This window comes from Bubalus kerabau, chromosome 9, assembly GCF_029407905.1.
Source record: "Bubalus kerabau isolate K-KA32 ecotype Philippines breed swamp buffalo chromosome 9, PCC_UOA_SB_1v2, whole genome shotgun sequence".
Taxonomy (NCBI): Eukaryota; Metazoa; Chordata; class Mammalia; order Artiodactyla; family Bovidae; genus Bubalus; species Bubalus kerabau.
In genome coordinates, this window is record NC_073632.1 from 76,333,851 (window position 1) to 76,350,791 (window position 16,941).

At 39.7% G+C, this 16,941-nt stretch overlaps 1 protein-coding gene across 9 annotated transcripts in view; it reads left to right on the forward strand.

The window, feature by feature from the left end:
• L3MBTL3 (L3MBTL histone methyl-lysine binding protein 3) overlaps positions 1–14,323 on the forward strand; it is a 113,005-nt gene extending 98,682 nt beyond the window's left edge. For all 9 annotated transcript variants that reach the window (XM_055535610.1, XM_055535611.1, XM_055535615.1 and 6 more), the window contains 3 exons: positions 8,146–8,315; positions 8,531–8,593; positions 12,481–14,323. In XM_055535610.1, the coding sequence (XP_055391585.1) occupies positions 8,146–8,315; positions 8,531–8,593; positions 12,481–12,624 (377 nt within the window). In that variant the 3' untranslated portion in view covers positions 12,625–14,323. The remainder of the gene's footprint in view (positions 1–8,145; positions 8,316–8,530; positions 8,594–12,480) is intronic.
• Positions 14,324–16,941: the final 2,618 nt, after the last annotated feature.

A 16,941-nucleotide genomic window follows, 5' to 3' on the forward strand; every position in this document is an offset into this window, starting at 1 on the left:
TCATGAAACTCTTCTGTCGATAATTTAATGCTCCTTTCCCGATGTTTTGTGTAACTTTTTATCAAAGGCCTCTTAGTGATTTTTTTTTTAAATCATTTTTGAGTGTAGAGAAGTTTCCCCACGTTTTTTGTGAAGAAACTTACCTCTCAATGCTCCCATTGGGTATGGTAGAATTCCTCTTTCACACCTGAGCTTGAGGGTCAGGTAGGTATGCTGAGCTTAGTACATGCTCCATAGTGTTCATTCACAATGCCCTTCCCCAGGGTGGAAGCAGCCCTTTCCAGATCTAGCCTGGTTAGGGGGTAGCATAGGAGACAGGAGAGAAATGCTCTTGCAATTTGTTCACTATTTAGTATAGAGGAGACTGAAAAGATCCGCCTAGTCACAGCTATGGTTTCTCCAGTAGTCATGTATGGATGTGAGAGTTGGACCGTAAAGAAGGCTGAGGTCCAAAGAATTGATGCTTTCGACTTTTGGTGCCGGAGAAGACTTTTGAGAGTCCCTTAGACAACAAAGAGATCAAACCAGTCAATCCTAAAGGAAATCAACTCTGAATATTCTTTGGAAGGACTGATGCTGAAGATGAAGCTCCAATATTTTGTCCCCCTGATGTGATGTGCCGACTCATTGGAAAAGACCCTAATGCTGGGCAGGATTGAAGGCAGGAGGAGGGGATGAAAAAGGATGAAATGGTTGGATGGCATTACTGACTCAATAACATGAGTTTCAGCAAACTCTGAGAGATAGTGAAGGACAGGGAAGCCTGGCATGCTGCAGCCCATGGAGTCGCAAAGTGTCGGATACGATTTAGCAACTAAACAACATCAAGACTGAAAACAAGCCACCCTATATTCCTTATAGTCAGTAGGATTTAAGACTCAGTAAGCCCATGAGAGCTATTTTATTTGGAGTCTTAGAGCAAATGGATTTTTAAAAACACTTCCCCTAATAAAAAGCTTCCTACCTTGTTTCTTCTGTTATTTCAGTTTAATTCCATACAATATGTGTGATTATGAACCTTTTCAACTTTTTTATGATTCCCACTGTGTTACTGAATTTGACCTTTGGAGACCTTTACTAAATACGATTCATTACATTTTTCTTCTTTCTCTATTTGCTGACTTCTATTTCCTTTACCTGAAAGATAAAATAACTCTTTCTCCATTGTAGGAAGGCCCATTAATAAAGGATCCTATAAATTGACCTTAAAATTTAAACTCTCGTATTCCTGGGAAAGGTGTAATTTTCTTTCCCTTTTGCAAACGTTCTTTCTCATGGATGCTGATGGGCAGAGAGAGTTGAATTATATTTTGTAATGTGCTAGATTCTTACTTGAAAAATCAGGCTTGCTTTTTGCTTCCATAGCAGTTGGTTTTTATTTTGGTTGTTAACCTTGAAATGATCCTCAAATATTTTTAATGCTTGAGTGTAGGATCTTGGAGCTAAGTTTATCCACATTCCTCGATGTTGTGATCCATTTATTCTACCCAATCACTGTTATTGTTCATCCTTCTTATATTTAGTCACCAGTGTGTAACTCCATTAAAAAGATTGGTTGACAGATGTATCCCATTTCTTCTGGCTTTTTTCCTTTCACATTAAGAGCATTTTTTTATAGACTCATGGAATATTAACTTAGAAGGGCCATTGACTCCTTTTCATTTTTGCCTTTTTGTAGTCAATATACTCTCAGTTATATGCCTTTCTTTCTTTTTTTTTTTTTTGCCTTTCTTTCAAGATAGGAATAATTTCCCCCTTTTGCTGAGCCTTTACTATATGTCAGATAGTGGAATAAGCATTTTTTAAAATATCATGTAATCCTTGCAACAATTCAGTTGCACTGATAGCCAGAATTTAGAGCTGATTAGTGACAGAACAGGGTTTTAAATCCAGGTTTGGGTGCATGCTAAGTTGCTTCAGTCATGTCCAACTCTTTGCAACCCCATGGACTGTAACCCACTAGGCTCCTCTGTCCATGGAATTGTCCAGGTAAGAATACTAGAGTGGGTTGCCATGCCCTCCACCAGGGGATCTTCCCCACCCAGGGATCAAACCTGTATCTCATGTCTCCTGCATTGACACGCGAGTTCTTTACCACTAGTGCCACCTGGGAAGCCAGTTTTATCCGACTCTTAAACTCTCCCCCTTGACCATGACTCAGACGATCCAGGGCCACTCTCTGATGCTTCCACTAGCTCACGGTGAGGCTTTGGGCTTTGCCCTGACAGTGTGTTTTTCTTGTCTTCGGGATAGCTACCTCCTAGTGCTGTTTTGAAAATAAAAATGAAACAAAGCATTTGAAGATTCTGGTCTCACTTCTGTCACTGGCTTAAAGGGAGGAGAATGAGTCGGGACAGGTGGCAAGTCATGGTTGGCTTGCTGATTAGCAGTATTCAGGCTTGGAAATAGGAAGCAGAATAGAGTCTGAGTCTGAAAGCAGCGGGGAGCGTGAAGAGTACTTTGCCTTTTCTTTGGGACTTGGGCTGCCTGTGGTTCTGCTGGGGTTCTCTGGGCCCCTGACGGGAACAGTCCTGTTTGATGCAGGTTCTCATGTTCTGTGATACTGAGGACATCTCTTTCTTCTAGGAGATTTCATGTTTGGTTTAGAAGGTGGTCTCTATTCTGAAGATTTATTGTCTTGATTCTATGTGAAACATTGGAGGATATATATTTCTTTAGGATCACCTTTATCAGATCTGTCTTCTCACAAGAGTTAATCTTCTACTTCACTTTTTCCTACCCTGAAGTCAAATCAAGAATTTTAATACCTATATTTGCAGCCAGAATTGACAGACATTTGTATTTGCAAATTTCTACTTTGGATAACCACATTATTTATTAAACTTCATTTCAAGGAAGTCTACAAGGATATGCTGTATTAATGTAGCCTTCCAAATGGCATTGTAAATGCTGAGTAAATTATTGCTCTGTGAATGATTTCCGTGTAAGTAGTTGTAAATGATAGAGGCAGGCCTTTACTATCCATTCATGAAGTATCAACAAAAGAAAATAGTCCTCATTTGATTGTCTAGAGAGATGAAGTAGCAGTAAAACCATACAAAGATCCACAAAGTTATTTCTCTGACACTATTCCCATCTAATATTTTCTTGCTTCCAATATTAAGGAAGCTCAGCAACTGATGTTTGGTTTGTTTTTTTTTAATTTTATTTTATTTTTAAACTTTACAATGTTGTATTAGTTTTGCCAAACATCGAAATGAATCCGCCACAGGTATAGATGTGTTCCCCATCCTGAACCCTCCTCCCTCCTCCCTCCCCATACCCTCCCTCTGGGTCGTCCCAGTGCACCAGCCCCAAGCATCCAGTATCGTGCATCAAACCTGGACTGGCGACTCGTTTCATACATGATATTATACATGTTTCAATGCCATTCTCCAAATCTCCCCACCCTCTCCCTGATGTTTTAATACTATATTTCCAAAAATGTGTTAAATTGCTTTCTAGGTCATGAAAGAAAGATTTTCATATTTTTTTTGGTATGATTTTTTAGTAATAATAAATAGCTTATTCAATATCCGTCTCTGGTTTTATATAATTATTGTCAAGATAACATTTATTGTAGAATAATTAGAAAATACAGGAAATCAAATAGCAGAAAATCAAAATTACTTGTGATTTTATCTTCTAACACACCATTTTCTAAATTTTGGGCAGCATTTTGGATTTTTTAATATCTGAAATATTGTATTAGCTATTTTGTAGCCTGCAGTGTTTTGACTATGTAACATTACAGCCATTTTCACATAAATATTTATACTAATTATAAAATAATATCAAATACTCCCTCTGTGGATTGATGCAGCATTATTTAATGAAGCACTCGCTAATGGATAGCTAAGCTAGTTATTCCCTGTCTCTCACTATTATAAATGCTGTTGCAGTAAACCTTAGTAGTGATTAGGATTAGGGGTGTGTGTGTATGTGATACAAAATTCATACAAATGGCTTACACAGCAGTTTATTTCTCTCTCACATGGAGGAAGTTCAAAGGTAGGTGCTCCAGGATTTAATGGTGCTCAATAGGATCAAAGAAATCAGGTTCCACCTATCTTGTTGCTCTGCTTTACAGAATGTCTGTTCCCAAAGTCTTATCTTGGTCAGAGGTGTTCTAGGGGGCTGGTTACTCAATTAGTGTTCTTCCCTGGAAGGAAGGAGGGTTAGGGTGAGAGAGTGGGGAGAAAAAGTTTGAATACCTTTAGTACATTTTCATCTTGGGAAATGTCAAGAAATACAGAATACTCCTTAAAAAGTAATATTTTTCATGTAGGTAAGCAGTTTGAGAGGAAAGTGATAAGAAATCTGACCCTTATAAAATGATGGTGGCAGAAATGTCTTGCAGAATTAAAGGCTTTGTTCTCTGAAGCACATTGTACACATTCAGACCTACTCTTCCCTGCTGTTCTCACTGAGCCAGCTACTTGAGCCAAAGTCTGTGTACGTTTATTTGAATGTATATCACATATTAAAATAAAAATCTGGAGTCATGTTTCTGTGCATTTCAAGGGATTTGGCTCATAATAGATTTTCAGTAGAACAGGATGAGAACCTAAAACCTTAAAGCCAGTTATGTGAGATTTGCTGGATGAAATGTGGAAAGAGGGACCATGTAGGGTTTTTTATAAAATATTTGAAGAATTGAAATGTTTCACGGGGAAACAGTTTTCTATATAAGCTCACTCAGGAAGAACCAGGGCTAGTGGATGTTAGCTCCAATAAGACAGATTTTTTTTTTTTTTTTTTTTTTTCCAAATTCAGCATAGTGACTTTTCTAACATTCAGAGCAATTCAAATTTAGAGTAGGCTAGTTTAAGAGAAAAGTTATTCAAGATCAACAGTACAACAGTAGGAAATAGGTTGAAAAAAAACTGCACCACTAGGCTTCCGTGGTGGGTCAGTGGTAAAGAATTCGGCTGCCAATTCAGGAGACATGGGTTTGATCCCTGATCCAGGAAGATCCCACATGCTGTGGAGCAGCTAAGCCTGTTTGCCACAACTGTTGAGCCTCTGCTCTGGATCTCCTGAGCCACAACTACTGAAGCGCACGTGCTGTAGAGCCCATGATCCGAAACTAGAGAAGCCACTGCAGTGAAGCCTGCACACTGCGCCTACAGAGTAGCCCTGCTCACTGCAACTAGAGGAAAGCCCCTGCAGCAAAGAAAACCCAGTGCAGCAAAAAAAAAAAAGAAGAAGAAGAAGAAGAAATAAAAATAAACTTTCTAGGCAGGTCCAGTGGCTTAGATGGTAAAGAATATGCCTGCAATGCAGGAGACCTTGGTTTGATGCCTGGGTTGGGAAGATCCCCTGGAGAAGGGAATGGCAACCCGCTCCAGTATTCTTGCCTGGAGAACCCCATGAGCGCACTGCGATTGCAGAGCAGCCCTGTATACCGCAGCTAGAACAAGGCCATGCAGCAAAGAAGACCCAGCACAGACAAAAAAAATAGACGAATAAAAATAAAATTTTATATTGTACCACTTATAATAGCAACAGAAAGCCTCAGGTACATGAGAATAAATTTAACAAAAGAGATGCAAGGCCTCTACACGACAATGATAGAACATTGAAGAAGGATATTAAAGAAGATCCAGAGAAATGAAGAGAGATACTTTGTTCTGGGGTTGGAAGACTTGATATTGTGAAGATGTTGTCTCTCACCAAATTGATGTGTATTCAGTGATAATTCTAGTCTAAATCCTAGCATTTTTTTAACAAGCCCATCCTAAAATTCGCAGTGCAAAGGGGTGAGGATAGTCAAGGCAATCTTGAAGAAGATTTAGATCACACACATGAGTACACTTATAAAATGGGGGTTGCTAAAATCCGTGGATGGGTATAAAGACACCAGTGGAACAGAATCAGAAATCTTTAGTAACACATTTATATTTATTTTAAAGTTGGAACTGTAGTACAACAGGGAAAGGATTTCTTTTCATTCAGTCATGCTTGGGCAATTAGAAATCCATGTGGAAGAATGATCTTTACCATACACAATAATGCCATTTGTAGCAACATAGATGGACCTAGAGATACTGTGTGAAGGAAATCAGGGAAAGAAAAATACCCTAGGACATCCCTTACATGCGTAATCTAAAAAGAAATGATACAAATGAACTTACTTAAAAAATAAAACAGACTCACAGACTTAGAGAACAGCCTTATGTTAATCAGCAGGAAAGGAAGAAAGGAAAGGATAGTTATGGAGTTTGGAATCAACATGTACACACTGCTGTATTTAAAATGGATAACCAGTGAACCTACTGTATAGCTCAGGGAACTCTGCTCAATGTCTTGTGGCAGCTTGGATGGGAGGGGAGTCGGGGAGAGAATGGATACATGTATAGGTAAAAAAAATTTTAATATATAAACTCATTTTATAACAACTTAAAAAAAGATTGTCAACTTTGTTATCAGACAATTACAGTTGTAACCACAAGTGTGGCACAACACACTCACTAAAATGAATACAACAAGAAAGACAGTACCACATGTCGCTGAGAGTATGGAACATGTGCAACACTTTTACACTATTAGTTGGTGTGTACTGTACAGCTGTTTTGGAAAACTGGCAGAATTTGCTGAGGCTTAAAGTACACAAATGCTATATCCACAAAGCCCCACTCTTCAGTATATATGCAACAGAAAGGTATTCATATATTCAAAAAAAGATACATACAAGAGTGTTCACAGCAGCACTGTTGGTCATAGCCAAAACTTAGAGACAACTCACATGTTCATCAGACTATTAATTGTGAAATAGTCATAACAATGAAAACCCATACAGCAAAGAGCAGGTCAGCTACAACTACGTACCGCAACGTGGATGAATTGCACAAACTGTTGAGAGAAAAAAGCCAGATACCAAATGGAATTTTCATCAAACTGCAGTTCAGAACCAGGGCAAAAAGCAGTGGTGTTAGAAGTTGGGGCAGTGGTTTCTCTGTGGCATGGGGTATGATTGCAGGGGATTCTGGGTGTGCTGCCCACTTCTGTTTCTTGCTGAGCTGGTGGGTAGACGGGAGAATTAAGTATGAGGGAGGTGCCTTTCTTCTGAAGGGCTTTGAGTTAAGTCGTTTTCAGGAAAGATTTCTTTTCTGAAGGATCTTATGCTATGCTATGCTAAGTCACTTCAGTCGTGTCCAATTCTGTGCGACCCCATAAACGGCACCCCACCAGGCTCCCCGTCCCTGGGATTCTCCAGGCAAGAACACTGGAGGGGGTTGCCATTTCCTTCTCCAGTGCATGAAAGTGAAAAGTGAAAGTGAAGTCGCTCAGTCATGTTCAACTCCTAGCAACCCCATGGACTGCAGCCTACCAGGCTCCTCCATCCAAGCGACCCCATGGACTGCAGCCTACCAGGCTCCTCCGTCCATGGGATTTTCCAGGCAAGAGTACTGGAGTGGGGTGCCATTGCCTTCTCCGGAAGGATCTTAGGAGATAATGATTAATTAACAAACTCTGTCAAGAGTCCCAAGGACAAATAATCATTTATTAAAAAGGCTGTTTAAAAGAATTGGAGAAAACTAGGTTTGGATAAAGGCGTTTGCATTTCTGTTTTATTTTTATTGCAATAATTTCATATCCATTTTCAAAAAAGATAAGGTGGCTATTTAAAAAGTCAGTGTAATTAGTAAATAGAAATTGGAAGAACAAAGCAGAGATGAGATAAAAGGAGAGAACAGGTATGGTATCTACAGGGTAATCTCAGTAGATGGACTTGAGCATACTTTCCTTTTACTTCCAGGACATCCAGAGGCAAAAGAGAACCAACTATAATTTCCTAGGTTGGGAGTTATTTTCTTTGTCACTAAAGCTCCGGTGCAGATTTCTTCCCTGAAGCATTAAAAAGGCAACACTTAATGATGTAATGGTACATGTCTTCAGAAATGGCAATATGACAAACGTGTCAGTTGAGTTTTAGGTTGTTTCTTATGATGACCTTCGGTAAAAATGAAGAGAGTGTAATTACTCAGTGAATGTAATGTTGAACCAATGCTTTTACTGGTATTCCTGCCACTTGTGGTTTGGGGGTGACATATAGCATTGGGGTATTTTTTTTCTTTTTCTTTTTTTTTTTTTTTTTTGCTACTTTTCAGAGAGTGAGTTCACATTGTTTCTGTCAACCAGGTGCCCGGGAAGAAAGCAGCGTACAGCAGGCGCAGCGTCGGTCGGCCGTCTTTCTGTCCTTTAAGTCCCCAATTCCATGTCTGCCCCTGCGCTGGGAGCAGCAGAGCAAGCTTCTCCCCACGGTGGCCGGCATTCCTGCCAGTAAAGTTTCTAAATGGAGTACGGATGAGGTAGGTTTTACTTTCGTTGTCTGCCAGGGACCTGACATAGGAGTACCAGCTTAAGGAGAGGGCAACATGAATGCGTATGGGGCTTAGTCTTTTTTTCCTAAGAAGAAATTATTCTGAGAGAAACAATGAAAACATAGGTTGGATATTTGGAACCTGTACCAGTTAGATTCTGGCTTCTGTTTCAGAACTGGAATTTTGATCTTATTTTTTAACAGGTGTCAGAATTCATACAGAGCTTACCTGGATGTGAAGAACATGGAAAGGTATTTAAAGATGAAGTAAGTGTTCAACTGAATTGCAGTATGTTTCTTAATGGGGGACACAGCACTGAAATGCAGTGAATAGTGAAATATTCTCAATTGGCAGAGGAGAGAAGAGATGGGTTATGTTGCAAATGACAAATTGATACTGAGTTGTCTAACAAGCAGTGTTAATCAGTTGTATAAAAACATGTAAGATGAGGAGTAAAGGAAATGTTTGTACCATTTTATGATGCCCCACAACAGTAGCACTAAACTCATTATTTTAAAAAAAACACAAAACTTACTAGCATACATTTATATAGTATATAGCACAGAAAGAAACCAAAGCAGGAAATAAGCAACGTTTCATTTTTAATAAAGTGAAACTAGTTCCCGTTATTTAATTTTCAAGTGTCATTTTAACACCAAGATTAACTTCATTTGATGCTTATAATTAATATTACCATTATTGCTAAAACAATCCCTTCGATCTTACACATTTCTCATGTTGTTTATACTAACTGACATGCATTACATTTATTAACATCTGCCATTGGAAGTGGAGAAGGAAATGGCAACCCACTCCAGTGCTCTTGCCTGGAAAATCCCATGGACGGAGGAGCCTGGTAGGCTGCAGTCCATGGTGTCGCGAAGAGTCAGACATGACTGAGTGACTTCATTTTCACTTTTCATTTTCATGCATTGGAGAAGGAAATGGCAATCCATTCCAGAGTTCTTGCCTGGAGAATCCCAGGGATGGGGGAGCCTGGTGGGCTGCCGCCTTTGGGGTCGCACAGAGTCGGACATGACTGAAGCGACTTAGCAGCAGCAGCTGTTGGAAGCTTATCTTATTAGTTTTTTTCATCTGTCTGTCCAAAACTTCAATGTAAGGGATGATTAATAATGATACCACCTCTAGTGAGCATTAGGACAAAAAGAAATTCGACTTCTAACTACACTAGAAGCCGGAGACTCTTTTCACTAGAGAACTTTAGAAATAAGCCACTTGCCTGTCAGCTCCTCCAAGCAGAACAGTCCATTATCACGTGATCTTGGCTCCCAGAAGGTACAGTGAGGACTGAGTCATCTCAGAAGTCTTTGTCCCACATCTGCTTTCCGCAGTAGTAAGTTATCTTGTTTGTGCCTGTGTTTAGCCTCCACTGTTCAAAATGGCACATTTTCTGTTAAGAACATTGCAACAGAGTAAGAGTGTCGGGACTGCCCAGAATTCAGCCACCAGTCGTCAGTGTCAATATACTGTTAGCTATCATTTATGCTGTATGTGGATGCCTGTGAACACGCACGAGGATCTGATTTTCATCAGCCTTTTTCTGACTTATGTTCTTATTTCAGAAATGTTGTTTTCTTTCTAGAGGATCTTTAATTTGCATTTACTCAGATTTTGAGCTTCTTAAGGCCCAAGTCCTAAGTGTCTTTGTGTTGCTCTCAGTCGATTTTCCATCCCTAAGCAGACTTATATACCTGCAGGGAGCCATTGTTCTTTCTTTGAAAGAACCTTTGAAAATGATGCAACAGTTTTAAAAATAAATTTCTAGTACATATATTTTATAAACACTACTTTTGGTTCTGTTGATGTCTAGACAGTCTGTATAGATTGCTCTGTTATTTAGTTAAATTAAGGTTCAAATTCACATGATATGTTATTTCTTTGAATAACTTCTTTCTTCATATTATCTTTGGAGACACTCCTCAGGCACCAACCCGATAGCCTGAGGCAGAGCCTTCTTTTGAAGAATGAGGCAGTGAATGTTCTCTGTTCACGTGTCATTGATACGTTCATTCCGCTCTTCATTCATCCTGTGAACTCTTGTTAAATGCCTGCCGTGTGTATGTTGCTACATGTGATGCTCTGGTGAGAGGGTTAATTCAGAAGCAATAGGACACGATCCTTGCTCTCAAATGTCTCACCAGGTCCGCAGGCGTGGGGTTCGAGTCCTAGATGAAAACCAGAAAGCAAATCTAAAGTCTTGTAATTCATCTCTGAAAGGCAAATTTGCAGTGCAGGTGTGGGCTCTTACCTGAAACCATCCTTGACTTCTGTTTCTCTTATACACTCCACATATAATCAGTTGAAAAACCCTATTGGGTGTATTGTAAAAGCATAAGGATTCCAGCTCTCTCTCCACCACAACCTCTATGGTCAGAGTAACTGTCATCTGCCAGTTGGATTAAAGCAGTAACTTCTAGCCAGCCACCTTGCTTCTACTTCTGCCTTCTAGAATTTATTTCCAGCATAGCTGGGCTGATTCTGCTAGAGCGTTAAGTCAGATCATGTCTCTCCTCAGTTCAAATCCTTCTGGTAGTTAAATCAGAGTAAAAGCCAAGATCCTCACCAGGGCTACAGTCTGACACTCCATCGCCTCTCTCACCATCTGACCTCTTTGTCCTCTGCCCTCTGCTGACACTGTTCCACACACAGACCTCCTTGCTGTTCCTAGCATTATCCAGACACACTCCGGCTTTCCTGTCTGTCCGGCATGCTCTTCCTCTGGGTGTTCACATGGCTCACTCCACTTCTCAGTGTCCCATCCCAACTGTCCTCCTTCAGACTGCCACCTCCCACCCTGGACTCCACTGCCCACTTACATCCTCAACCAGCAGTTTTCTCATGGCACTAATCACCTTTTAGAATTATTAATTCCAATTTGCTTGTTATGGTTTTTCTTATAGTCTACCTCCTACTCCTAAAATGTAAACTGTACAAGGAGTTTTTGTTTGCTTATTTTGTTTTTATCTGTTTTAGTCTCTGCTATATGCCCAGGCCCAAGAATAATACTTAGAATATGTGCTCGGTCGTGTCTGACTATTTGTGACCACAGGGACTGTAGCCCGCCAGGCTCCTCTATCCATGGGGATTCTCAAAGCAAGAATCCTGGAATAGTTTGCCATTTCCTCCTCCAGGATCTTCCCGACCCAGGGGTCAAACCCAGGTCTCTTGTGGCTGCTGAATTGGCAGGCAGGTTCTTTACCACTAGCACCACCTGGGAAGGCCATTTAAAATATAATGGGTACTTAATAAATTTTTGTTGAATGAATATATTCATCCCTTTACGCCCTGAGAAAGACATTCAAAGAGCAGTTTGCTGTAATTTGTGGAGTTAAAACATTGGAAGAGAACCACGAGTACACAGTGAAAAGAGTAATGAAACGGGAGGCAAGAACCCCAAGTTCCAAGTCTTCCTTCAGAGTTTTGGGCCTTTAGCAAGATACTTAATATCTGGAGTTAGACCAGTTTATATGCATTATGAAAGCATAAACAAAAAGTAAACCCAGCAATATATCGCAGTAATTACTGTTTTTAGAAAGTCATTTCTTAATTTACTTCTTTCCACCTGAGGTTATCCTTATGGCTGCACATCAAAACAGCTTGTGAGAAATCCGTTTTCCTGTGGGTTGATTTTTTCAGATGAATAAATTTGACTTTGGTCACAGTCCCTATTTGGGGGTGTTATTACATATATGGGTCAGGGTTTCGTACATAGCAGAGCAGCTCCCTCGCTGCAATCTATTGAAAGTCAGCCCTCGACACAAGGGTTTGTTTAGGGCTTCCCTGGTGGCTCAGAGGTTAAAGCGTCTGCCTCCCATGCAGAAGACCTGGGTTTGATCCCTGGGTCGGGAAGATCCCCTGGAGAAGGAAATGGTAACCCACTCCAGTATTCTTGCCCAAGAATCCCATGGACAGAGGAAGCCTGGTAGGCTACAGTCCACGGGGTCATACATATAAGAAAGATCTACTTATCAGGAAATGTTTGTACACCTGAACTCCCTGTCTGTGTTGTTCTGGTGTTGCATGTAGAAAACAGCTGATAATTTAACCTTGAATATCCCACGACCACAAATATGTCCCACAAAGCTGTGTCCAATCAACTCACAATCTTTTGTCTTTTTTCCTCTCCTTTTAGCAAATTGATGGAGAGGCATTTCTGCTTATGACCCAAACAGACATTGTGAAAATTATGAGCATTAAGTTGGGCCCAGCGCTCAAAATTTTCAATTCTATCTTGATGTTCAAAGCCGCGGAGAAGAACTCTCACAATGAACTTTGAAGGTGGTGAATTTTGAATACCATCAGCTTTCTGCTTTAAAGCTCATATTTTACTCAAAGCACAAAGACAGTTGTAACTTCTAAGTGAGAAGTCTCCAAAAATCTAAAGAGCAATGCTATCAGATTATTTATATTCCTCAAGAGACAATATATATGAATTCTTACAAAAGTGCTTGAGCTTTTAACCAGGTACTGTCTAACAACAGTCATCTTTCGGTTCTGTTCACTGAGCTAAATTTATCTTTGTAAATCTTTTTGAGGGTGGGGGGGTGGGGGGAAGGGGGACTTCATTAATTATTTATGGAAAAAGTGGGGGGGGCAGAGTAAGAACTTTTGGCATTTTGTAAACATTGTTGAATTCTCTTTCATGTACACTGTTTCTTTTTCAATACTTTCAGGAACCTTTTTTATATAATCAAACTTCAACTTAAACCAAATTAGTCAAAACCTGGCTAAGTGTAGCCAGTGGGACTGTTATCTGTATTGTTAATTCTGTGCCATATTTTGAATTGCAACATTATGCTAAGTATAACTTTGCAAGTCATGATATTGCCTAACTGCTTGTCCTGATTCATTGAGGCTGAATAGTTGTAAAAATTACCTTCCTTTAAATCAGTGTTTTTACTTTTGCACGCAATTATGAAATGTTAAACAAATTACTTTCACCAGCATCTTGACTATAATTACCAAAAACGTGTATATAAATAATGGAATTAAAAAAATAAAATATATAAACATAAATAAGGTGATGTATTTGAATGGCATCAGTCTCATGCATTGTGGTGCCGTGTGTTTACAGGATTCCAGTGATATCAAAGGAATACACAGTTATATTTGAAGGGGGCGCTGTTTGTATGATCTTGAACTATTTATGAGATTATATTGAGCTTTTCTCTAATTGTCATTGAAATAACTGTGGTGCTTTGCAGAGGTGAAGGGATCGTTCTGTTGATGTAAACACTAATCCCAAAAGAGCTCTGTCTTAGACCTTGCAGTGTCCTCCAAACCCAAAGGTTTTCTTCAGTGTTGGCTAAAGAGAGAGTGTATAGATTTTACTGAAGAGGCAAGATTCGAGGGAGCAACCCCAGTTGAGGCAAACATTCTAAATGCTCACAAATCAGGGGAAGTGACTTCCTAAAGCTCCATTTTGGAGAGACCCTTTTCTGCATAGAAGTGTTTGCCTCAGTATAGAAGCGTACAGATGCACTTTAATCAAAAGCCCTTGATTCCCTTTAAACTGAGAGCTGGTAGTGTTTCTTTTGCAAGAATGCATTTCCAACGCAAAAGGTAAATTATTTTATCAGCCTATGTATGTAACTTCTATTTCCAGGATTGGATATTTATCCAAGGACTATTTTAAAAGTAGAAAGTAAGTTTGTAGCATGTTGTCTGAATTCTGGGGAAAGTTTCACCTTTCTCTGTAGTTGCTCTCATTTTTTCTCATGTAGGATTCCCTTGCTCTCTGCCCTGCCCCACACACCCTGTTGGAAGTCTGTAGTGGTCCTTTGCTTTTGTTGTAGTTCAAGGTAAAACAGGGCCCATGACATCTGCCATGGCCCCTTCATTTCTTTGCATGAGTCTGCTTAAAAAAAGTTTTTCATTGTTAGTTTTTATTTTCTTTATGTTTTGTTCCGAGTTTGTACATTCAAGTTGCACTTGTTATACCTGACATGAATAAAATAAAATCTTAATTGCAGATACCTTTTCTACATATGTATGATTCTTAAAAATAGACGGGGTGAATGAGAGCAGGAGTAATATCAAACATATGGCATTAGATAGCTGTGTAATGGAGCTGCAGGGTTCAGAGCTGTTTGTCAAGCTATGTCCCAGATGATGTGAAGAGTGACAAAAAGGAAGAAAAAAATTTAAAAATGTTACTGTTAGGTCGAGTAGGCTTCACACACATTGAAGATTTCTTTTTTAAAGCATGTGTTGTGAAAAAAAGAGCCTTTAAATCTTACTGAAAACATCCACTTATTCTGAGAAGTATGTTGTTTGTGTTCGAGGCAAGATATTAAGCATCCCTGTTAGGGTGGAACAGTCTACCAAAAGAAGTGGAAAGCTCTCACCATTCCATCCCTGGGATATGCTCTAAGAATGGACTGAGTTTTAACAGAGGAAATAGGGAGCCCATGGTGACAGGGAGGTCCCTGAAATGAGAGAAGCAGGTTTGAGGTAAGACAAAAGGGAGAGATGAGAAATGTGGACCTTGACAGGACCTTCCCATCAAAAGGCATTTTAAAAAACTTACAAATACTCTATGAGCCAAAGGAGTCCTGCCTGGAGGTTAACATATTATCCCAGGCTGCCATTTTGCAACTTTTGGGTTCAGTGGATTCAGCCTCCAAAGAAAATAGGGTTAGGTTGGTCAAGCAATATTGAATATTTGCCAAGTGGCATGGCCATGCTGGACATTGGAAATAGATACACCACTGAAAGAATGAATTTTATGGGACTCTGCCCTCACGGTCAGCTCATGTCTGTCATGTTCAAAGCCAAACTTCACTGCAGTTTACCTGCAGCTAGCTCCACTTCTCTCTCTCCACCCTCAGCCCAAAGGAGCAAAGAGAGGCTTTCATTCAAGGCTCTTAAAAAAAAGGTAATACACAGAATCGAAAGAGACATGTGTACCCCAATGTTCATCGCAGCACTGTTTATAATAGCTAGGACATGGAAGCAACCTAGACATCCATCAGCAGATGAATGGATAAGAAAGCTGTGGTACATATACACAATAGACTATTACTCAGCTATTAAAAAGAATCCATTTGAATCAGTTCTAACGAGGTGGATGAAACTGGAGCTTATTATACAGAGTAAAGTAAATATCAGAAAGAAAAACACCAATACAGTATATTAATGCATATATATGGAATTTAGAAAGATGGTAATGATGACCCTATATGTGAGACAGCAAAAGTGATACAGATGTAAAGAACAGACTTTTGGACTCTGTGGGAGAAGGTGAGGGTGGGATGATTTGAGAGAATAGCATTGAAACATGTATATTACCATATATGAAATATATCGCCAGTCCAGGTTTGATGCATGAGACGGGGTGCTCAGGGCTGGTGCACTGGGATGACCCTGAGGGATGGGATGGGGAGGGAGGTGGGAGGGGGTTTAGGATGGGGAACACATAGTACGCTCATGGCTGATTCATGTGAATGTATGGCAAAAACCACTACAATATTTTAAAGTAATTAGCCTCCAATTAAAATAAATAATTTACAAAAAAAAAAGGTAATACAAATGAAACATATTTACAAAACAAAGACTCAGACTTAGAAAGCACATTTATGGTTACCAAAGGAGAAAGGTGAAGGGAGAGATAAATTGGGAGTTTGGGACTGATGTGTACACAGTGCTATATTTAAAATAGTTAACCAACAAGGTCCTACTGTGTAGCACAGGGAACTCTGCTCAATATTCTGTAATAACCTAAGTGGGAAAATAATTTGAAAACAAATAGATACACGTGTATTTATAACTGAATCACTTGGCTGTACACCTGAAACTAATACATTATTAATCAACTATACTCCAATCCAAAGTAAAAGAAGAAAAAATTAAAAAGGCCAGCCATAGAGATTGTGGGCCTCCAAGGGAAAGGACTCTTTTAGAACTTTGTAAATTCATTCTGGAGAAGAGGAATAAGAGTGAAACTTAAAAAATGGGAGTGGGACATTTCTCCAAAGAAGACATACAGATGGCTAACAAACACATGAAAAGATACTCAGCATCACTCAGAGAAATGCAAATCAAAACCACTATGAGGTACCATTTCACGCCAGTCAGAATGGCTGCGATCCAAAAGTCTACAAGCAATAAATGCTGGAGAGGGTGTGGAGAAAAGGGAACCCTCTTACACTGTTGGTGGGAATGCAAACTAGTACAGCCACTATGGAGAACAGTGTGGAGATTCCTTAAAAAACTGGAAATAGAACCGCCTTATGATCCAGCAATCCCACTGCTGGGCATACACACTGAGGAAACCAGAAGGGAAAGAGACACGTGTACCCCAGTGTTCATCGCAGCACTGTTTACAATAGCCAGGACATGGAAGCAACCTAGATGCCCATCAGCAGATGAATGGATAAGAAAGCAGTGGTACATATACACAATGGAGTATTACTCAGCCATTAAAAAGAATACATTTGAATCAGTTCTAATGAGGTGGATGAAGCTGGAGCCTATTATACAGAGTGAAGTAAGCCAGAAAGAAAAACACCAATACAGTATACTAATGCATATATATGGAATTTAGAAAGATGGTAACAATAACCCTGTGTACGAGACAGCAAAAGAGAGACTG